Here is a 24,162-nt window from a genome sequence, read left to right as displayed (position 1 = left end):
TTGTCATTGCAACTTTTTTCTGTACTGGACACATAAAAACCCCACCACTTTAAACCCAATAAATGAATCACCCTTGACAAATGATGCAAGACTTTATCAATGAGGGAGAAGCCATCCAATCACTTGAATGTGACGAGCTGAACCCCCCCATGTGTGTGGAAGCTCTGCCCTCACTGTCCACAATAGACTGACTTTGTTCCAGACAGAAACGCTTTGTGTGAGAGAGTGTGCGTTCGTGCCAGCCAGAGTGAAGATACAAGGTTAGTAACCAACCCCCCATCTGACACACACAGAAAATCAACCGCATACATGAAAAAATACAAAAAAATGATATGATCTTTTGGCTGCAGCTGATTGTTACTTTATGGGAGCTGGATGACACCTAAACTCAATCCTTCAGTAGTACATGACATGTCGCCTGTGTTTAACTTTATCCTCCCGTCGCTGTGAAGATGACGTTATATTTATGTGTGGATTTCACAATGGATTTATTATTATAGGCCCTGTTGGTAAGACGTGTGACCCAGGCTCGGGGCGGCCATCCTGACGCCCCACATGAGACTGTTATCTGGCCTGTCACCTGCTTCAAGCTGATGGAGTGACAACACTAAAACCACATGCTGCTGGAAAGTTGGAGTTTTCTCTGAGGATGATGTGAATCTTCTGCGACAGGAAATGAGAAGGAGTCCGCTTTCACACTAAAGGTAGGACACCAAATATTCACTACTTTGTGCTTTGTTTTGTTGATTTCGATTGTTAGTATTTTGGATGTAAAGTGCACAGTGTTGGAGCACATTCAGGCACCAGTAGTAGCAGCATCGAGTGTGTCCTCATGTGAAGGAGTGGTTTAGTCCATGCAGCTGTCGTTCAAGACGCCTGTCAAGGTTTTAATGATGTCATAGCCTGTGTTGAGAAGTGGGATGTGTCTACAGCTGCATCAGCAGATTTTTGCGAGAGTGAACGTAATATTGTTCAGCACTGACACCTGCCATGAGGTTAATAATGCATCACTTTTTATGTGGCAATATTTCAGTGACAAATGTGATGTGCATTTGACTTTATGATCTGCTTATCTTACTGTATGATGTTTGGAAAGTAAACTCAAAGTTTACCATGATGTTTGACATCTATTGACATTATTAAACTTGACAGCATTATTCTTAATAGGATTTTTGTATTTTCTATTAGAACACTTGTTAATGCAGGAGCAGACAAGAAAACTATAATATAGCAATTGATTTGAATTGCAGAGATGTGTGAACTCGGCAAACTTGTTTATTTCTGTTTTCCAATCTAGTTGTGACCAACGTTTAAAGATATGTATTTAAACAGGGTGGGCCGACCTATCTGACATTTCTGCTGTGTTTATTTTATGTAGTTGCTTTTCTTCCATCTTTGATAAACCAAATCTACCGCCACTGAAGCTGAACAATGCACTCTTGTGAACGCATATTTTTGCCACGTAAAAAAATAGTATCAGTGTAAGCGATTGTTATATTTTGATATTTTGAATATTTCCACTGCTTTGCCTCAAGCACTAATGGAGGCAGTGGTAAACCAGCAACTCGCAAAGTAAAATTAGTGTTTTTGTCAAGGAGTTTGGTGACTTTGAGATAATGGCTTTAACTGATGGCAAGGTAAAATGAAAGTATTCTGAATAAAGTGTACATTTAAACTGATTTTTTTAAGGTGTCCATTTTTAAGAGGCCAAAATCAAACCAATTACAGCAGTGTTTGCTCAGCTCCTTTCATTTTATGTATGTGACGCAGGGATTTTCTACCCAGAACTAGTTGTAAATAAACATTGTGATTTAAGTCTATGGCACTAAATATCCACCTGTTTTTAGATTTTAGCCATGCTGACAGCGGGCTCTGTGCATGACACTGTTGGTCCGTTGATTGGTTGACCACTTTGGTCTAAACTGAAATGTCTCAACAACGTCCTTGGATGAAGAATCCAACTTACTGTGGTGATCCCCTGACTTTCTTGTTGTAACACATGGATATTTGTGGTTTTGCGTGAAATGTCTGCATGTCGTTTGGTTAAATTGCTATGAAATTTGACATTTATTTCCCCCTCAGAATTAATTTTAATAACTATAATGATCGCTCAACATTTCCTGTGGTGCAGCCATCTTGTCAGACTTTTTATTTCTGCAATACTTTGGTTGATGACCAAAACTCAAAATGTTCCCATCAGCCTCAGCTTCACTTTGCAACTAGGAAATTTAATATCTGCTAACAATCAGCATGTTAGTGCTGTTACCGGGGATTACTTGGGATGACTCAGTGATCTGGAGTTTCTCTCCAGTCTCCTCTTCTTGTGCTCTCCCCGATGCACTGACGTCAAAGTGCAAATAAAAGGTGCTCCGGGTCTGAACAGGCAGCTTGTGCTGTCGAACGCTCCCTCCCACTTGCCATCTGCTTTTAGCTGAGCCCTGGGCACACGTGCCAAAGGAGACCCGCGAGTATAGAGACCTTCTTGTCGTCACTGAGCTGGCTCTGTCCGCCTCTCTGCCTCTTCACTGTGCAATCTGGTGCATGGCACTGATCACTGCTCGCTGCCAGGCCTGCTTCAGCCCGATGTATGGGGCGGAAAAAAAGCCCATTCTGAGAGCCAAGAAGCTCAACATACCAGTTCTGCTTTTGTGCTGTGTGTGAGGCAGGTTCAGCTGTGTGGACACAGAGCGGGGGATCAGGGCCAGAGGATGGTTTACATGACAAGTGATCTGATATTCTCTCCAAATATAAATGAATATATGAAGAATCTATCATGACAAATATGCAAACGTTCCACTTTAATTTCATCTGTAGGTAGAGCTACCTCATTTCACCCCCCACCCCTCCTCCCTGCTACCGAGCTATTGTTTAGCCCAGTCAGTGCTGGTTTGTATACGCGTCCCCGTGTGGATGCCTGAAAGCCTACACAGGTCAGGACTCTGTCGACAGTCGTGAGATGGCTTTTGTTTAACACAAATACAGCTTCTCCTGCAACTCTGGCACTGTTTCTAGAAAAGAAAACTGCTGCTTGCCCCTGTAAGATTTTTTCTCAGCTGAATGGGAATGACCTTTTCCTCCTCTGAGGAAATATGCATGTGAATGGCTGAAAAAATGTCAAAGGATGAGTTCTATTTGGTATTATGAAAAAGTGGAGGAAATTATAAATAAATGAAGTTAAAATAAATAATGAAATAAATTTAAAACATGCGAAAAAGGCAATGAGAAACTTAAGAATAGACTACCCAAAAATTTGCAAACAAAACAAAAAAATAACAAGACAAAAAAAAAAAAAATCAAGGAAAGAAGTATAAAAAAAACAAAAAACAAAAAAATATAATAATAATAATAATTTTATATATATAATTATGTTGATAATGAGTATAGTTTTGGGACATTTTTCCCAAGCTTTTTTTTATTTTTTAATTATTCTCGAAATCGACTAATTTCCTGCAATTTGTGGAACATCTTTTTCCAAGTTGTTAATTGCTCTTTTCCCCATCTGTTCAAAAGAAAGTAGAAAGACATTTATGGTTTGGTTTGAAGATTTAAATACTTGTGAAGGCATCTGGTATAGCTGCATAAGCAAAGTGATGTGTATCCAGGTTTCAAGGGGTTAACGGTAACAGGAATAGAAAGATTTGTATCGAGAAAAATTCTAAATGTTCCATATTTCCATTCTTTCTCAGGGCTATCGCTCTGAAGTCATGTGATTTGAGATTAGCCACATGTAAAATTCATATGACAGAAACAAACATTGCTTTCATACTCTGTTTCTCTCAGTCAACAATGAAGCCCACATTTTGATGTCATCAAAACCAACAAGAATGCAAATTGGTGCTGTGAGAAAATAAAAAAATCAGGCTCAAGAAAAGTATTCCTTTCTTTTCTCAGCCAAAATCAGACCCTAACTGTTGTACCGTGTAATCAATGCAAACATGTATTTCATCTCCTGAGAACCTCGGTTTGTTTATTGTGAGCGTGTTTGATTGCGATGGCTTGTCGAGGATCATGAGAGTCCGGTCAGAACAGTGAAGTGATGTGGGTGAGGAGTAGGTGGTGTGTGATGCTCATTCATTATTCATGAGATGGGTGGGCAGAGTCTAAGTGGCAGTGACAGACAGAAACTCTATTACTGAAGTGTATCAACTCCTCGAGGGCTCTTGACCTGATATTTGAAGGACCGTGGCTTTAATTGGTGTTCTGCACAAACAAGAATAATTTAGTGGAGAAAAGTCATTTGAATTATCGATGTGCTGGGGAAGCCGCAGAGATGGGGAGGAGAGAGCCCTGATTTGACTTTATATGAGAGAGGTAGGCGCTGAACTTTTTGTTCTCATCATACTGACATGATTGGTGGTTCACTGCATATTTACTGCAATAACATGACGGAAAGAATCCGAGGAGAGACATTTAATGAAACCTTTTTGCTCCTGTGAGTTTTTTAGAAAGTACATGTTCAGGGCAGCTTGGGACTATTTTTAATCACCCATTATTTTATTTGTACTGTGTGAAGATGATGATAAACTTTTCTGTTAGATAATCTGATGAAACAGTGTGATCTAGGCAGTGGAAATGCAGTCGTAGAAATAACTTTACAATAACCGATTAACTCAAGAATTATACTTATACACAATTTAGAGGTACTTGCATTTGATTATTTTAATTCAATACCACTTTACGATTCAACCCCATTACATTTCACAGGGATTTTTTTTTGTCTCTTTACATGATAGCTAAGTGCAAGTTTCATTTCAACATTAAAGGGAACACATGAAACTAAAAGTTTAGGGGTCCTCAACCAGAAGATCTGGAGCATAGAACTCTTCATTTTCTGCATTCAGGTGAATTTTTATGCACCAATTGATGATGTACAATCTTCTCCAAAACAGTCCTCGCCTACTTTTACGTTTTCATTGTGGGGGACAAATGCAGCAAATTGCAAATGCAGTGGAATGTTATAAAATAAAGCACATTGTTATATATTTAACTGATTGTTACCAACCATTTTGTGACCCCTTACATGAGGCCCCTGTGCCAAAATTTAATGAAGTCTATGAACTAGCAAATTCACTGAAGAGCTATTTCCCCTCAAATCTTCAGAAATGTCTTCATTTTTGTGTCTTTTGACACTCAAGGTTACAGAATTATAGCTTTAAAAAGAATTGTATTAAAAATGTCCTTTAAATTATCCAAAACCCCCTCTGATTTTTCTTGACACCCAGATTGAGAACCTCTGGATTAAGTCACCAAACTTAATATGAAGTAGTTAAAACTCAGTATAAAGCTGCTCAAACAAGTTCATTCTGCTTATAATATTCATGTTCTTACACCTAAAACTACAGTGAGTAACTTTTATAAAAAATAGATAAATCTTGCTTGAAGTGCCTCCTCCTTGTATTTCTCTCAATGGCATTTGCTAGAATCTATCGTGGCAGAAGAAGAACAACCAATCAGAGCTGAGGACTCTCTAACGTAGCTGTCAATCGTGACAATCGCTGCTTGTGAACTGTGGTCAAACTGTTCCAGTAGGCAACACCAATCAAATATGAATCAAGACTCTGTTACTGCATAACACCTCACCTCAGAAGTCTTTAAAAGCATATTTTAGGAACTTTTTCATGTTACAACTAAACAGCTCACTAAAATATGTTTCTGAAAACATTTGAGGCGAGAAATAAGCAGTGCAGCAACAGAATATTGATCCGTGTTTGATCAGCACTGCTCAGTTTGACAGTTTGACTGCAGTTCATAAACTGTGATTGACATGATTGACAGCATTAGAGACTGTGACTCTGATTGGTTGTTTTTGTTCACGTTTGGTGGATTCTTGCAAATGTCTTTTGAAACAGGACGAGGACAGCGGCATGATTTTCTTTGACAGATTATCTATCTCATGGAATACTTTGTAAATATAGTGACAGTTTCAGTATATGTGGTAAAACGGTGCTAATTCAAGCTCTCAATAGTATTTTTTATGAACTAAAGCACCAGTTTTTACATTGTGGTTTCACCACTGGGATGTTCATCACCGCAATGCAGATGATTTGTGAACCATTCATTACTGAAATCTGTAATAAGAAGTTTCACATACAGAAATTTTTCTGGATTTTATCTCTATTACATGATTGTCTTTTTCGTCTTTGTTTAATCTTCAAACAGGAGAGTTGGTGAAGAAAAGAGTTGCTCGTTTCCATGCTCTGTAAAGATGGGGACACTAGTCGAACCAGCGCTGCTTCTGCTTCTGTGGCAGAGTGTTTGCGCTTTCGACATCCCTCTGGAAAGTGAGTCAGTTACTCAACTCTGGTGTTTTAATTTAAAGAGGTGTGGACTTGAGTCACATGACCGGTGGATTCAAGTCAGACTGGAGTCACAAATTTATTGACTCGACTCAGATTGACAAAAAAAAAGAAAACTTGCAACTTGCCCTTAACTTGAACACCATTGACTTGTTACTTCACTTTTGTAAATCTATATTTTATTAATCTGTTGTTAAATTGGCATTACATTTTGTGAAGAGCCCATTATGGCTTATTTAGGACTCAAATCTCAAAGTTTAGGACTTTGCCTGACTTGACTTGCAACTTGAGTGCAGAGAGTTGACACTTTGTGACTTGGAAAACAATGACTCAATCCCACCTCTGGTAATTTGTAATATATATTGTCTCACCATTTAACTTTACACAATAATGATCTGATTTTTTTCTCCGCCTGCAGTCCGGCAGCCCCCGACCATCATAAAGCAGTCGGTGAAGGACCATATTGTTGACCCCAAAGACACCATGGTTATAGAGTGTGAAGCTAAAGGAAACCCTCATCCCATGTGAGAGCTGACGCAGACCACTAAACAGTTTTGTTCTTGACATTATTGTCTGCAAACCACCTCACTGTCTTTTCTTTCTTCCTTTACACTTTTGTGAAGTTTCTCATGGAGGCGTAACGGGAAGTATTTCAATGTGGCGCGTGATGCTCAAACATCGATGCGAAGGCGATCAGGGACGCTGGACATCTACGCCTGGAACAATCCAGAACAGTATGAGGCAGAGTACCAGTGCATTGCCTCCAATCAGTACGGATCTGCATACTCCAACAAAATCAGGCTACGGCTGTACAGTAAGATGAGCTCTGAGACTATTAGAGAACTATTTGTTTATATCCGCCACTGGCACGTGATGCGCAACACAGTCACCTCACTTCGTGCTGTGACACGCAACAGTGAAATGCAACTAACGAGTTATTTTTTCATTAAAGGGAGAAACCACCTAAATTAAGAATTCAAATATGTTATTTTCATGAGCTACTTTCTCTAAAAGCTGGAAACCAGAGAAGTAAGTCCCAAAATTGTGACGTCATAGGGTATGAAGTCTAGAGGTGCTCCAGAGACCAAGAATGGGATTCTGATATAACGCGGACCAGCCCCTTCCTCAAAAATAAATAGATAAGTAGAAATAGGTAGTGTGTCCGTCAGCTACTTAGCAGTTAGTATTTACAGAAAAATGAAAGACAGCAAAAAAAAAATCAAAAGCCATACACAGCAACTCACCATCAATCAAAAAAACATTACCTGGTAACTTCATATTGTCTAATCATTTTCTCCTTATTCATAATTTTGAACTTAAAACATTGTTGATATTATTCATTAAATTGTTCTCTAAAGAATTCCACAGTTTGACACCACATACTGAAATACACATTTGCCTTAAAGTAGTTTGCGCGTACTGATGTTTAAAATTAAATTTCCTTCTTCGATGCCTCTCGTCCTCTGAACTAAAAACAAACAGTTTTTGTGTATTTTCTGGTAATACTTTCCTTTTTTTCCCTGATTATAACGAACATATGTACACAAGTATGTAATTCCATGAGATCTTTAAGTTTCAGTAATCCTGACTTGATAAAGAGTCCAGTCTGTTGTACTGTTCTCAGCTCTGAAACAGAAAATGTGTCCAAATACTCAGAACATTCCCGTGGCTGCTCTCAGTGTCATCTTTTTCACCATTCATTATATTATATTATTCAATTTCAAATCAATTTTATTTATGACGCCCATTTTCAATAACAATTTGCTTCAGAGAGCTTTATAGCATACGACATCCCTCAATCCTTGGATCCTCACAGAAACTAAGGAAAAACCCCAAAAACCCATAAACAGTGTCAGCTCTTGACTTTATACCCTATAACACAAATTTGAGTTTTAGAACTGGTTTTTGAATTTGGGAGCATGTTCATGTTTACTATATTTTTTAGTAATTAGTACCTCAACCTGTTGTTGCATGTAAACAACACCACCTGACTTTGCTGCTCACATGTTTACTCCTGTGTTTCTGAAGGACCTCCTGTGTGGCCGAAGGAGATCCTGGAGCCCGTGGTGGTCAGCGCCGGCCTGCCTCTGGTCTTGTCCTGTGACCCACCACCAGGCCCGCCCAAACCCGAAACCTACTGGATGTCCAGCTGTAAGTGTCTCCCTTTTGGGTCAAAAAGTTTTTATCAATAAGCCTCAACAGGGAGTTTTTTTAATGATGCTAATCAGACAAGCTGTCAAGAATTCTATCTGTTGAAACGTGTTTTCTCGAGGGTTATGTCTTTATTTCAGGCTCTTATGCAAGACCTTTCAACTGGCCCATCCAGACAGCTTTCCCCACCATGCAGCCTGTGCGGCAGGACCGCAGGGTATCCATGGGAGTAAACGGAGATCTGTACTTCTCTAACGTCCTGGTCAATGACTCTGCTGCTGATTACTGCTGTAACGCCCGCTTCCCCTACAAGAACGTCATCCAGCAGAAGATGCCCGTAGTTGTTAAAGTGCTTACAAGTGAGTGTGTTTATGTGTTCACAGAGTCTCGATTTTAGCCATTATCTTGTCTTTTTGGTCATTTGGTCACATGGTTTGACACATTTTTTAGTGTTTACATTGTGACTTGCATGCTGTGTGGGTAAGACTTAGATAGTTAAAAACAAAAGCAAATTACCTAATGCATTTGGTGTAGTTTCAGCTGGGTTGGATTTAGGGATCTGTGGTTAGGGCCTCTGGCCTGTTGTGGGTCAGGTCAGATAGTCTTCTTACTGTGTGGCATTTGCAAAATACCAGCAAAAGTAAAAAACACCCACACTCCAAGTAAAATTTGTTTGAGTTAATTCTTAATACGAATCATATGTTAACTTTGCCCACAACAGATGTAAAAATATTTATTTCCATGTGTCATTTCCCTGCTATTAAATTCACAATGCATGTCTAGTTTCTGCATTTTATGCACTACACCACCCACACAAAAATATAAAGGGGAATAGAGAGACACGCTCTCGCAAACTGTATCAAACTAATAAAAACTATATACCCAAGATTCTGCTATTGTGATGCCCTTTTCACCATTAAAAAGTTTTCAGAAGCACGTTTTAGTTTTATTGTGTAACTGAAGGTCACGTGTTATCTGTGTCTGAGCAGCCAAGATGCATTATGAGACCCACAAGTGGGAGCGTTTATCAGTCTGGTGTGGCACAGTGGACTCTGGTAGTTGTAGGTTTTCTACCGCTTGAGCAAAAACTAATGTCACAGCTCTTTTCTCTGTTTTCTCTTTTTTTATAGCATCAAAAAGTATTTGCATCATTCTTCTGCATAGACAGCCTAGTTTTATGAAAAAGCATCCTTCATACAGGCAGCTGGACTTTTAATACAGTGTAGATTTACATAATATATTGTCAAAATATAGTGTTGCACATTGTCTGTTCTGTTTATCTATACAAACTCCACTTTTCCTAACCAAACTGACACACATTAACTCCCTGTGATTTTGTGATTACTAAACCAACACACTGGACCATTTTGTTTTATGTCAGACTATAAACTCTAAAAATGCTTTTTATTTACTGCAGGTAGACATACTAACTGCGGTGAGCCAGAGTGTGTCCTCTCTTATTTTCTCAGTTAACTGTCACTGTCGTATTGTGTTGTTTCATGGTCAGTGTGAGTGCTTGTGTGACTGGTGTGTTCTGGTTTGTTGTCTCTGCAGCTCGTACAGTGACCGAGGCTGCCCCCACCTGGCTGTCTCCCACAGGCTCGTCCAGCTCCGTACTGGTCCTGCTGGGTGAAGAACTGCTCCTGGAGTGCATCGCTGCAGGAGTGTGAGTGTCAATTCAAGATCATGACTTATACTGTTACTGTATATAACAAAAATCAGTGCTACTGTTTCAAAAAGCCACTTTGTTTCTGTGTAGTTTCTGTTGAGTATATTTTAACTTTGATTTCATGAAAGTCGTCCTGTGTAAAGCCTTGTTTATCATCATCAAGGCCAACTCCTCGCATTACCTGGACCAAGGACGGTGACGACCTGGTGGTGACGCCACGCATGAAAGTAAAGAACTTCAACAAGATGATTCAAATCCCAAAGGCGTCATTTGAAGATGTGGGTGAATACACCTGCACTGCTGCCAATAAGATCGGATACATTGAGCACACGATAACCGTCAGGGTCAAAGGTGAGAGACACTTCCAGAATTATATTTTCACCCTGCTTATCAATAATGAAACAACTAAAATACTTGTATTTGACAGCGGCACCGTTCTGGCTGGAGAAACCCGCTGATTTGGTCTTGGCCCCGGAGGAAAATGGACGCCTGGTGTGTCGTGCTGACGGAGCTCCTCGTCCCACAGTCAGCTGGTTCATCAATGGGGAACCAGTTGAAAGTATGTTTTTGGAGATCATGCTTGCTAACTGTAAAAGTAAATCTCAACAACTTAATATTTCTTTTTCTCCAGCTGCAACACCACAGCCCAACAGACAGGTGTCAGGAGACACGCTGACTTTACGCAGTGTGACCGCTGAAAACACTGCCGTCTACCAGTGCAATGCTTCCAATCAATTCGGATACTTGATGGCCAACGCTTTTGTCAACGTGCTACGTAAGTTACGTCTCCGTCTTCAGTGACATTTAAATTGTAAAACTTTTTTTTTTTTGACTCAGCCATGAGTTGTGGGAGTTCTCAAATTGTTTTCTAAGGAGTCACCAATTTTATAAAGGAAAATAAGAATAATTTGGTAATTTTAAACATTATTCTTGTCTATGTCTAATTACTGAAATAAATATTTAGTGTCATGGCGCCTCTAAAAGTGGCTTCTTAGCTGCATCACTGTTACACACACAGTCATAAAAATTAAGTAGGACGTTATTTAAAGGCTTTGGAATTGGGAACCCTGTATACTTTTTATACATTTGATAACCAAAAACTGTATGTAAAATATAAGAGCATTTAAAAAGGTGGTGGTTACCTGAAAAAATGCTTAAAAACCATTGGTGTCAAACATCAAATGCCTTACAATCATATACATGATAGGTAATCCATGCTTGACTTTATTCAACCTTAAGTTAAACAGAAAAAAAAACCTCTTGAGATTAAAAATCTATTTGTCCCGGCCAAATGTAAAAATATCTACAGTGTCCATGCCAAGACAAAAGAAGTACAAGAAATCAAAATATGTGCTCCAAAACAAACAATACTACTAAATTCTTATTTGTGTACTATCAAACAAATGAAGATCAAATCACATCAAATCTCTCAGGTAAGAATAAGAAACAAATCCAGCAGAAATGTAAGTTTACATAGAACTTTATCCTTCACAGCAAGAAGCTGATTAAGAAAATATTGCATATTTTCATAGCCTTTTAAGAAAAAAAACCCCTGTAGCACTTGAACTACAAACAACAAACACTACAATATTATATATATTTTTTGGGGAACAGAGATTTTTTACATTATGAACTGACACACGGAGGAATTCATCACGGTAGAGATATCAGTGTCTCCGCTTTCAGAAGCCTCAGTCTTCAGTAAAATAATGCAATGATGCCAAAAAATATTCTGTTTCATAAGTAAAGAAAAACTTTTTCTTTGCTCCAATGTTGCATTTGTTCTTTTTCTTTCCACTTACATACAAATTATGGTGAGAGGCATTTGGGAATTGACAAATTAAATAAATACACTACATGTACAGCAGAAAACAGGCAAGAGCAAAGAGGATATTATTTTATACTCACATATTAATTATCAATCTTTCTCTAGATGCGACGCCACGTATCCTCGGGCCTAGGAATGAACTCATCAAAGTGGTAGAGGGCAGCCGTACGTTGGTAGACTGCCGCTACTTTGGTTCTCCAGTGCCTGAATTGCGATGGTGAGAACATGCTGATTGATATTTTAATGCAAAGAGTGCTCAGACATCTTCTCACAGAGTGTGTGTGTGTGTGTGTGTGTGTTTGTGTGTGTGTGTGTGTGTTTATGGGTCTGCTCACACAGGTCCAAATATGGACAGGGAAATCTAGAAGGAAATCGTTTTAAGACCTACGGTAATGGGACTCTGGAGATCAAACACATACGGATAGAGGACCAGGGAACTTACCTGTGTATCGTCAGCAACATCGCAGGAAGAGATGAGAACCAAGTCCGAATAGAGGTCAAAGGTCAGGGTCCCACTGTTTTATACTAAAAAAACTTTTAATTTATCCTTGTTTGATTGTGTGACCCCTCATGTTTTTTTATCCACTCTTCTCAGAGCCTACTGTAATTGTCACGAGACCCCAGGATATGAAAGTCATCCGTGGAACCGACGTGCGCTTTGAGTGTGGTGTGAAAACAGATGTCACAACTCCTGTCACAACCACCTGGATGAAAGACAAAAAACAAGTCACTCTTGGCTGGAGGTATGCCTTTAAATACATGACCTCTATAGAGATGTATGCTGTTTTTAATTAATGGATCAGTGTGTGAGATTTAGGTGGATTTAGAGGCATCCAGCAGTGAGGACTGCAGATTGAAACCAGCTGAAACTTCTTGTGGTTTGGATTCCTCCAGTGTTCATTGTTCAAGAAGTTTTTACCAGGAGCTGAATTATCCGCAGAGGTCTCTTCTCAAAAACAAATAGACTGGGTGATTTAAAATCAGTAAAAACACTGAATAAAGCAGATTCATGTTTCAAATTAATGTTTCTCCAATGCTGTTTTTGCATGTTGCTATCTCAGCAGCTGGTAATGTGTGCTCACCTTTTTTCTGATCGAGATATTCAGGAGTTTTTGTCTGTGAGCTGAATTATCTGCAGAGGTTGCCTTTCCTCCATAACAAATAAACCCAGTAATTTAGACAGGTAAAAACACTGAATAAAGCAGTTTCTATGTTAAAAAAAATCAGTGTTTCTCTGACACTGTTTGGTATGTTGCAGATGGATCACTAGCTTACTTACTAGGTTACTGTGGAAACATGGCAGTGCAACATGGCGTTCACTGTAGACAAGTACCTGGCCCCTATGTAAATAAAAATGTCTCATTCTAAGGTAACAAAACACAAAAATATACACCAAAGAAAACACACTTACTCTATTTTATTCTATTTCTGCCAATTTATCCCCTTAAATCCTACACACTGGACCTTTGAAGTGTTTAATTTTTCAGGAACCAATAAGCATCTTGATGTCATCCGTCTCTCCCTTATATCCTCAGACTCACTCTGGATGAATCAAACCTGGTCATCACTAACGTAAACACTGGCGATGAGGGCAACTACACTTGTGTCATTAAGAGTGAACTGGACCAGAAGTCTGCCTCAGCACGCCTAATGGTGATGGGTATGACACGTTTAAAATAAATCACATTTCATACACCATACGCTGTGTTTGCCTCTTTAATTGTTCGTGTATTTCTGTTTATAGATCGTCCAGATCCTCCCACTAACTTGGAGTTGTCAGATCCATATGAACGCACTGTTAGACTCAGTTGGGTCCCTGGAAAGAGCAATCATAATCCTATAACAGGTAAGAGCCGTTCAAATAAATAAACTCACAAGTATTATTGTTTTCGTGAGAATCCTGGTATTCACCACATTTTTGTCTCTATTTATTGCTTTGTTTCAGAGTACTTAGTGCAGTATGATGATGATGACTGGTTGCCCGGGAAGTGGAGAAACCTCTCGACGTACCCAGGGAACCTCAACTCTGTCATTCTGCATCTTATACCTTTCACCTACTATGAGTTCCGGGTCATCGCTATCAATGAAATCGGAATGAGTCGCCCAAGTCGTCCATCCATGCGGTTTCAGAGCAGCGGTGCACGTGAGTTTGATGTTACTGAAATACATTCTTGAGAAAGATTGTAAGTGAGCAAAAAAAAAAAACTATTGTGTAACAAATTTTAAAGGACTTGTTCAGTATTTACTACCCAAAGCTTGTGACCATCTTGCGACCTGGTCGTGGGCTGAATAGGCTGAACTATCACTTTAAAGCTAATGATTTTACCACTGTTTTGTTTTTCCTCCACAGCTCCAGACATCATCCCTAAAAACTTAAAGGGTGTGGGCACTTGGAGAAACAACATGGAGATCAGCTGGGAGGTAATAAAGCCATCAAACACTTTCATATTTATCTTGACTACTGAGTATTTTAATTTATACCACAATAAAATCAAACTATGCTGGTTGCTTTCAGCCTCTGACCTACAGAGAGTGGAACGGGCCTCATCTGAAGTATCTGGTCTGGTGGAGAAGGAAAGATTCCAGGGAAGAGTGGAAGAACGCAACCACTAAATGGCTGAAATACTACATCTACGATGCAGATACCTTCACTCCGTATGAGTTAAAAGTCCAGGCTGTAAACGACTTTGGGCTGGGTCCTGAGTCTCCTGTTGTCATCGGTTACTCCGGGGAAGACCGTAAGTGCCTAAATTTTGCTGCATTATGATATAATGATGAGTAACAAATAAAGGAAAAATAACAAAGTGTCACGTCTTTCTGTAAAAACCAACTTCCAAAGACGCTAATTTTCCTCTTTTTTTCTGTAAAAAACCATGAAAAATCATAGATATTTGGTTTTGAGTATGTGGGTGAATGCATATATTTAATTAATTACAAAATAGGTTAAAAACTTTTTTCACTTCTCACTTCTTTTCTAATATATAAACCAAGTCATCATGTGTTTGACCACTTCTCTTGCTTATTCAATTATTATTCAATGTAAATATATATATATATATATATATATATATATATATATATATATATATATATATATATATATATATCTTTTCATTTTTTTTATATGTTCTAAATAAATCAAAATTAAATCACAGTTAAGCAAGTGTAAACAGCAGCAAGTAAGCTTCTGCCCACATTTTTTTAGGCACATTTTGAATTTGCATGTAAGAAACCGTCATCGTAAATTCCGGAAAGTTAAAAAAAAAACTAAAACCAAAATTTAACAAAGGTTTTTATGCTTGGCTAATAACACCCCTTTTCTGTTTAAGTAATTTTTTTTTTTACATCATCACGTCATCCATCCCATCATCTCTCTTTGTGTTCACTGATGAGCCAAGATGAAGTCATCTCTGTTTTTTTTCCCTCAGGTCCTTTAACTGCACCCCTGAACCTGAGGGTGTCCGACATCGAAAGCACGCAGGTGACGGTGCATTGGGACGCAGTGACACGCGGCTCCATGATGGGTGAACTGAAAGAATACAAGGTTTGTGAAAAATACAAAACCATAATTAAATAAACCAAAACAGCAAAATCTCAAACTCAAACTCCTGATCCAATCATCCAGCACATTTTGATAAAAAAGATCCTTAAAATGAGGCAAACGTGTTAAAATTCATTGAATGCAAATGGAAATAGAAACAAAAAGAAATTTAAAAATGCTTTCAAAAGATTAGATGGGAAATACAAAATAAGTATTGATAATATATCATTATTATCTACAAGAAAAAATCAAAAAGGGAAAGCAGATCAGGCAGTAACCAGTCCAAAATGAAAGAGAAAAAGACATAGAAACACAATTCTATGAAAGATGCAATTGGCCTCATACATTTTTTTTATTTAGCAGTTGACTTAAATATTTACGCTATTATTTGTCACAACGTGCACATACACATTTTAAGGGGCTGTTGCTCAAACCTAAAAATAACGCAACCTCAGCCACGTTCAATTTTAGGTGTCACCTATTAGCATTTGCCTGAATGTTGTAAAATATAGTCATCAAACTAATCATAAATCAGTTTCATAAATTGTTTTATTTTTGGTAAAATAATGTTTCATATAATTGATTTCTTTTTATAGTTGGGAAGATATTCCCAGTTGTTATGGTTATTATTTAATCCGCCTCCCCTCATTTCATAGAGCCAATCTTATTTTTGTAAAACCTTTCCTCTAATATCCTGGGTTCATTTGTTTCTACTGGTTTTGACATAAAGTCTCAGATGTTTTTGTCAATAATTGATGTGATATTTTGTGCAGGTTTTCAAGATTTGGCTCCTATTTTGACTGGTTGTTACAGCCTATGGTGTTTTTAGAAAGATGACAATTTCATGCCTGATGATGGAAATATTGCACTAATGAACTCAGTGCTGACACAATTACTTGGCAAGGAAACAAACTCTTAAAAATAAAAGCCTTATTTATTAATGACAACCATAATCACAACACACTTAATGCACAATGACAACAACATATCCTGTTCATTACCTTCCCTCCCAATACATGATAACATGTGTACTCTCATACAGAAAGTTATTTGGCCAACTGAATGCAATGAAATGAAAAAAATCAGAACATTTTAGAAGTGCACATATGTATGAATCACATATATGAATACCTTGAACTTAATCAAAATGCTGGGTGTGTTTCGTCTCTCAGGTCTACTACTGGAGGGACAGCAGTCAGCTCAGGTGGCATCGAGTCAACAGAGGGATGAAGTCCAAATCTTTTCCAGACAATGATCCAGAGCCCTCTGGAGTTGTCACTGGGCTCATCCCCTATAGCAACTACAAGCTGTACATAGTGGTGGCAAACAATCGATATGAAGGACCGCCCAGCAATAACATACACTTCTCAACGCCTGAAGGAGGTAAGAACAGGTATATGCAGTAACATTTACATTAAATTTAATACCTTTTTAAGACGTCATTACCACTTCTCTCAAGTTCCACAAGTGACACACTTTTATTTACATTTCTTACACATTGATTGTAACTACTTGTATCACTGCATCATTGCAACATAATTCAAGTAAATGCGTTGAAAACAAAAGACAAGACAATGAACTCAGTGCCCCTGCAATGTTTATTAGAGTAATATCAGTAGTACACAAGAGCATGTCATCCAAAATGTGATAAAAAGTCATAGTATAATATGTTGTCTAAAACTGCAAAAAAAGGTCATACTAAATTATGTCATCCAAAATATTATGAAAAAGTCATAGTATAGTGTGTCTTTTCCAAAAAATGTATAAAAATTCAGCAGTTCAGTATTTCATGGTTTCTTTAGTATGTAGTCCAAAATAGAATAAAAAGTCATAGTACAGTATGTTGTCCAAAACCTGATTCAAAGTCATAATACAATATGTTATATTGTATATATCCAAAATTGCAAAAAGAAGGTCATACTAAAAGATGTCATCCAAACTAGGATACTAAAGTCATAGTAAAGTATGCTGTCCAAAATATGATGAAAAGGTCATAGTGTAGTATGTTGTCCGAAATATGATAAAAAAAAAAAAGTGATACCATACTGTTACGGCCTATAACAAAACTAACAAAAAGGCTCAACGAAGACCGCACATATGAAGGATGCCAGACGTTTTAAACCCCCTTTGTCTCATTTGTGGCCCTGTGGCTCATTTCGGCTGCTTGTACCCGCAATCTTGTTCTTTCGGTCACTACCCAAAGCTCGTGACCATAGGTGAGGGTAGGAACGAAGACCGACCGGTAAATCGAGAGCTTTGCCTTTTGGCTCAGCTCCCTCTTCACCACGACAGATTTGTGCAGAGTCTGCATTACTGCAGACGCTGCACCGATCCGCCTGTCGATCACCTGCTCCATCCATCCCTCACTCGTAAACAAGACCCCGAGCTACTTAAACTCCTCCACTTGGGGCAGGATCTCCTCCCCGATCTGGAGAGGGCTCTTCACCCTTTTCCAGCTGAGAACCATGGCCTCAGATTTGGAGGTGCTGATTCTTATCCTGGCCGGTGAGAGCTTAAGGTCCCGGCCTGATGAAGCCAACAGGACCACATCATCTGCAAAGAGCAGCAACTCAGTCCTGAGGTCACCAAACCGGGCCCCCTCAACGCCCTGGCTGCGCCGAGAAATTCTGTCCATAAAAGTTATGAACAGAATCGGTGACAAAGGGCAGCCCTGGCAGAGTTCAACCCTCACCGGAAACTGCCGGCAATGCGGACCAAGCTCCGGCCCGGGTCGTACAGGGAACAGACGGCCCATATCAGGGGGTCCGATAACCCATACTCCCGGAGAACCCCCCCACAGGACTCCCCGAGGGACACGGTGGAATGCCTTCTCCAAGTCCACAAAGCACATGTGGACTGGTTGGGCAAACTCCTAGGCACCCTCAAAGATCCTGCCAAGGGTCCAGAGCTGGTCCACAGTTCCATGACCGGGACAAAAACCGCATTGCTCCTCCTTGATCTGAGTTTCGACTGTCCGGCGGACCATCCTTTCCAGTACCCCTGAATAGACCTTGCCAGGGAGGCTAAGGAGTGTGATCCCCCTATAGTTGGAACACACCCTCCGGTCCCCCTTCTTAAAAAGAGGGACCACCACCTCGGTCTGCCAGTTCAGAGGCACTGCCCCTGATGTCCACGCAATGCTGCAGAGATGTGTTAACCATGACAGCCCCACAACATCCAAGGCTTTAACAAACCCTAGGTGGATCTCATCCACCCCCAGGGCCCTGCCACCGAGGAGCTTTTTGACCAGCTTGGCAACCTCAGCCCCAGAGATGGGAGAGCCCAACCCCGAGTCCCCAGGCCCTGCTTCCTCACTGGAAGGCGTGTCAGTGGGATTGAGGAGGTCTTCAAAGTATTCCTTCCACTAATCCACAACGTCCCAAGTTGAGTTCAGCAGCACCCCGTCTCCGCAATACACAGTGTTGACAGAGCACTGCTTCCCCCTCCTCAGACGCCGGATGGTGGTCCAGAACCTCTTCGAAACCATCCGGAAGTTGTTCTCCATGGCTTCACTGAACTCCTCCCATGCCGGGGTTTTTGACTTGGCGACCGCCGTAGCTGCACTCTGCTTGGCCTGTCGGTACCTGTCTGCTGCCCCCAGAGTCCCACAGGCCAAGAAGGCCTGGTAGGACTCCGTCTTCATCTTGACGGCATCCCTCACTACCGGTGTCCACCAACGGGTTGGGCTGTTTCTGCCACGACAGGCACCAACCACCTTACGACAACAGCACCAATCGTCCGCCTCAACAACTGAGGCACGGAACATGGCCCACTTGGACTCAATGTCTCCACCTCCCCCGGGACATGGTCGAAGGTCTCCCGGAGGTGGGAGTTGAAGCTCCTTCTGATGGGAGACTCTGCAAGACTTTCCCAGCAGACCCTCACAATGTGCTTGGGTCTGCCAGGTCTGACCGGCGTCTTCCCCCACCATCGGAGTCAACTCACTACCATGTGGTGATCGGTTGACAGCTCCGCCCCTCTCTTCACCTAAGTGTCCAAAACATGTGGCCGCAAGTCCAATGACACGACTACAAAGTCGATCGTCAAACTGCAGCCTAGGGTGTCCTGCTGCCAAGTGCACATATGGACACCCTTATGCTTGAACATGTTGTTTGTTATGGACAATCTGTGGCGAGCACAGAAGTCAAATAACAAAACACCACTCAGGTTCAGATCGGGGAGGGGGGGTTCCTCCCAATCAAACCCCTCCAGGTCTCACTGTTGCTGCCAACATGAGCGTTGAAGTCCCCCAGCAGAACGAGGGAAAACCCAGAAGGAGCACTCTCCAGCACCCCCTCTAAGGACTCCAAAAAGGGTGGATACTCTGTGCTGCTGTTTGGACCATAGGCACAAACAACAGTCAGGATCCGTCCCCCCACCCGAAGGTGGAGGGAGGCTACCCTCTTGTCCACTGGGGTAAACTCCAACATACAGGCACTGAGCCAGGGGTCAATAAGTATTGCCACCCCTGCCCAGTGCCCCCAGAGTCCAAGAGAGTCCAACCCCTCTCGAATTAACAAAAAAAAAAAAAAGGCGGAAGCTAGAAACAAAAACCAAGGAAGAGCCTCCTACCTCCCACTCCGCACCCCCTTACCTGCCCTCCTGAATGAAGGAATTGGCAATAGGTGCTCAGGAAGGAGGGTGGAGGGAGCGCCCGGGGAGAGGAGGAGGACAGCAACCGCTGCAACGGCAACAACACAGTGCGTTATTTACACACAAAACTGGGCGGCACGCAACACCCCCACCCTGATATTGTGAATACAAGGGACTGTATTGACCAAAAAAACAGTATAGTATGCCTGTAAAAATCTTGAAAAATATAGTAGTTAAAAATAGTTTTAATTATGAAAATATGTCAAAGTTTATAGTAGTTTGCCATTAAAATAGCATGAAAATGTCAGTTTAGTATGTCATTTCAAAAACATAAAACAATACAGTATAGTGTTTCATGAAAGTCTCCCCTAAAGCTAAAAATAAATTTAAAATGTCATAAGCTTGTTTGTCATTAAGAAGTCATAGTGTATCATGTCATGATTTTCATAAACAAAACCCCAACACACATTTACACAATAATTAAATTCATGCAAACTTGAACATTCAACCTGTCTAGAAAAATACGGAACTGAAATAATGCTACAAAGTCAATACATAGGAAAACTGTTTTCCAGGCTTTGTAATGCTTATTTAGGGACTTTCAGTGTCACTTAATTAATTAATTTCCTTTAATAACCCATGGTTACCCTGTAGAAAAGCCATTACTTCACCATCCAAGGAACAAAAGAACAGCAGTTTCCTCTACCAAGCACAAATAAATCACAAATCAGTGTTAATTTACTAACCTTATATGTGTTGTCTCCTGCTGTGTTTTTGTCCGTAGTACCATCTGCTCCCCGATCCTTCAGGATCCAACAGCGACATCTGGATAGTATTTATGTCGACTGGGACCTGCCAGCAGAACCAAATGGTATCATTACTGGGTATTCCCTCAAGTACCAGACAGGTATGCACCAACATCTGAAAGACTCAAATACCTCATAATGTAACATTATACAGTCCTCCTTAGAGAAACAGAAAAGGTAGCATTTATTTCACTAAATCTGACAAAGATTTCTACATGACACTTTAAACCACATCCCAGTAGAACATAATGGCACTCTTAAATATGTATTCAAAGACCAAAATAACACTGAAGTGTGCTCTCAAGAGGGTAATGAGCACTTGTGCTGGCACTCTCTGAGCAGGTATACTACTCAATAGCTCTGTCATGTGCACTCTACCTGCATCAAGAGTCCTCCTAATGCACTTAAATTTCCACTCCACAGTGAATGCCACCCGGGGAGAGGAGCTCAGAATTGAGGAGTTCCCTCCAAATGTTACAAGTTTTTCAATCCGGCGATTCGACCGCTACACTCGTTACAGATTCTCAGTGGCGGCACGAACTCGAATTGGGATAGGAGAATGGCATACGGAGGAGTCACCCCACTACACCACTGAAAGTAATTTACTGCTTTGTCCATGTATCAAAACATTTGGTGGGTTACCAAAGAAACACTTAATAGTGCTCAGTGGATGCTCACTTTGAAGATGTGTGTACTTACATGTGTGTTTCAGCGTATGCTCAGGACCAGGTGGACATCACCACTCAGGGCTGGTTCATTGGGATTATGTGTGCTGTGGCTCTCATTGTGCTCATCCTACTAATAGTGTGCTTCATCAAGAGGAGCCGAGGGGGGAAATACCCAGGTACAGTGTCGATTCCCCATTTTCTGTGATGTCCAGTAAAATCATATGAATCTCTCGTTACAGTGTAGCTTGTTTTAAATTTCAGTACGGGAAAAGAAAGACATTTCATTGGAGCCGGTGGATGACAAAGACCAAGAAGGATCCTTTGACTACAGGTAAGCATTACAGCAAACAGCTGGTGGAAAATAAGCAATATACTAAAATTTTAGTTATTTGTAAGTGGTCTACTATCTATCAAAGTGTTTGACAAAATAAGGTGTGTTCTGTTATGCACTATTATTCATTTAATACCATGATAATAATACTCAACAGTGAATAGATCATTATGTTTCCCATAACACTGTAAAGCACTATCATTATTGAAAACTATAACAGTAGCCTTATATTTACATCCATTTGCTCTGTAGCTGTGCATTAGCTTTCAATTTGGTGAACAAAGCTGCCCTGTAGAGTTATCTTGTAAACAAACAAACTATATGTTTATACCCAGTGTTACTCACAACAATGACATATTTTTCTTGAGGCTTGAAACGTGTTGAGCCCAATTATCATAATTATGTCAATTTTTAAAAACATTTTATATCGTGCATTGTTTACTACAGCTGTGTATTGTTTAAAAAATTAAGATGCCAGTACCATCAAAATGCTACGGATGCCGATAGAGTATGTCATGGCATGTTGTACAGCTATAATTTCAAATGTTTTCGGTCAGTATGTCTAAGGTATAACATACAGATACCCAGCCCTATTGTTTACATTGTTTGCTAGCTCGCAGATCAGTGGAATAGCAGGCCAGCACATCACATGGCTGTATGTGCATAAACAAAATGGGGACACGATCATTAAAAACATTGCTCCATAGCGCTACTAGGGGCCAGAAACTCTACAAGGTGCCTTTAGATTGGAATTAATTTTTAGCATGATGCACAGGTACAAATCAAAACTGATTACAGTATTTATGGCCTTATTTATGATAACTTTGATTATACTTACATTATTTTCTGTTTTTCTTTTCTTTTTATGCTACCTTTTCTACCTAAACCTTTATTCCCTCAACCCTGTTTGTTTTCCATTCAACTACTCAAGGTCTCTTGAAAGGTATGGAAAGATCAACTATTGACACATTGACACTATTGACATTTAAACTGTAAAGCTAGCACACGGGGGTATATATTAAGTTTTTCTACAGTAGGTAAATAACAGAGTAGTGTATTCATAACAGAATATTGAAACTGTTTTAAGCATTTTTTTAGTAGATGATCAATTAAATGTGATAATATCATCTGTCCTGTCATACTAATGTACAAACTTTCCTCTTATTTTAGGATTACTCGTGTCTCCACTCTGCCTTACCCTCGGCGGTATGTACATGTACTTTTAAAATTTTAAATATTGATACATTAGGTTGTTCTCCAGTGTCTAGTCTCCTCATGTCAGGTTTTTAATGTTTTGCACTATTTTGCAGAGAGGAGGAAAGAGGGCTTCAAAGAGGCCAGCCATCTATGGAGGCAATGATGAAGCGATCAGACAGTGACGACAGTCTGGTGGACTATGGAGAAGGAGGCGAGATACCGTTCAACGAGGATGGCTCATTCATTGGGCAGTACACAGGAACCAGGAGAGATGTCAGGGAGTTGGACTTTGGTGGAAGTCTGGAGCTCCACTCTCCAATAAACACCATCTACTCTCTGGCCTAAAATTTAAAGCACCTTCCCATTTGTCATGTGACTCAGCTGGAGCCTGAGGTGCTGTTACTCTCTGTGTCCATGCAGACAAACCAACTCTCGCACATTTAAAGACGACAACGGTGGAATTGTTGGGACAGTGCTAGAGCTGGGACGCTTATCTTAAGCAAGCTTTTCCATTAATTTTTTGTATTGCATTTCCTGTTAAAAAAAAAAAAAGTTCTGCGTGTTTGTGCACATGCATATGCACTGGCATATCAGAAGAGACAGAAGTAGATCAGTTTATCATGTTGATAAAAACTGTTGCAAGGACAAATTTAACCCCTGTAAGTATATCTTTTTCTTTCCGCTAATTACAATAATATTTGTGTTATTTTTGCGTTGGCTGCTCAAAATAAGGACTGCATACCATACTTTCACGATCAAGGGAGCCATAATGTACTCTCTGAACGGAGATTGCATACTCTTTGTTTTATACACAATTGTTTTTGTCCAGTGTAAGTGTATAAAAGTGTTGTTAGTGATATATAATAATAAATATTTCCAGGAACTAATGATTTATCTGCAGAGTCAGTTGTAAATTTGTGCTTTGCTACGAGAATAGACATCAAACCATTTGGGGAATCAGCAGGCGCCCTTAAATAAGTTCAAAAATTATAAGTTGGTGATGTATCTATTAATTAACTGTCTCTAATTCAGTTACTGAGGATAGTGATTGATTTCATCAATCTTGATGTAATAGCTTTAGA

The 24,162-nt window shown here is 39.9% G+C and overlaps 2 protein-coding genes across 3 annotated transcripts in view; one reads left to right on the top strand and one right to left on the bottom strand.

Moving 5' to 3' along the window:
- The first annotated feature begins 66 nt into the window (after positions 1–66).
- nfascb (neurofascin homolog (chicken) b) lies at positions 67–23,967 on the top strand. The gene is made up of 28 exons (XM_088081936.1): positions 67–260; positions 501–704; positions 6,160–6,281; positions 6,715–6,820; positions 6,920–7,110; positions 8,325–8,447; positions 8,588–8,806; positions 10,002–10,113; positions 10,280–10,467; positions 10,544–10,675; positions 10,748–10,891; positions 12,050–12,161; positions 12,284–12,447; positions 12,540–12,687; positions 13,480–13,604; positions 13,689–13,790; positions 13,890–14,087; positions 14,295–14,365; positions 14,460–14,682; positions 15,373–15,488; positions 16,658–16,868; positions 20,863–20,985; positions 21,308–21,481; positions 21,597–21,728; positions 21,814–21,883; positions 22,815–22,826; positions 23,054–23,089; positions 23,194–23,967. The coding sequence occupies exons 3-28, from the start codon at positions 6,206–6,208 to the stop codon at positions 23,423–23,425; spliced, it is 3,540 nt and encodes a 1,179-aa protein (XP_087938062.1). The 5' UTR covers positions 67–260; positions 501–704; positions 6,160–6,205; the 3' UTR covers positions 23,426–23,967.
- Positions 20,049–24,162, bottom strand: part of pm20d1.2 (peptidase M20 domain containing 1, tandem duplicate 2) — a 139,707-nt gene continuing 135,593 nt past the window's right edge. The window contains exons 15-16 of one of the 2 annotated variants that reach the window (XR_015777438.1): positions 20,825–20,930; positions 20,049–20,166 (exon numbers count right to left, since the gene is read on the bottom strand). The gene's annotated coding sequence lies outside the window, so the exon portion shown is untranslated. The remainder of the gene's footprint in view (positions 20,167–20,824; positions 20,931–24,162) is intronic. The other variant, XR_015777439.1, reaches the window with a different exon arrangement.

Source organism: Plectropomus leopardus, chromosome 9 (genome assembly GCF_026936395.1).
Source record: "Plectropomus leopardus strain MGB_pleo_1.0 chromosome 9, ASM2693639v1, whole genome shotgun sequence".
In the NCBI taxonomy this organism is placed as follows: domain Eukaryota; kingdom Metazoa; phylum Chordata; class Actinopteri; order Perciformes; family Serranidae; genus Plectropomus; species Plectropomus leopardus.
Note: the sequence above shows the minus strand (reverse complement) of the source record. Positions and strands in the feature narration are given on the sequence as shown.

Bases quoted from the DNA above. Each gene is read 5' to 3' on its own strand.
- nfascb (XM_088081936.1), top strand. From the start codon at position 6,206: ATGGGGACACTAGTCGAACCAGCGCTGCTTCTGCTTCTGTGGCAGAGT. The intron at 13,791-13,889 runs GTAAGAGCCGTT...GCTTTGTTTCAG, and splicing joins CAATCATAATCCTATAACAG to AGTACTTAGTGCAGTATGAT. The intron at 15,489-16,657 runs GTTTGTGAAAAA...TTCGTCTCTCAG, and splicing joins GTGAACTGAAAGAATACAAG to GTCTACTACTGGAGGGACAG.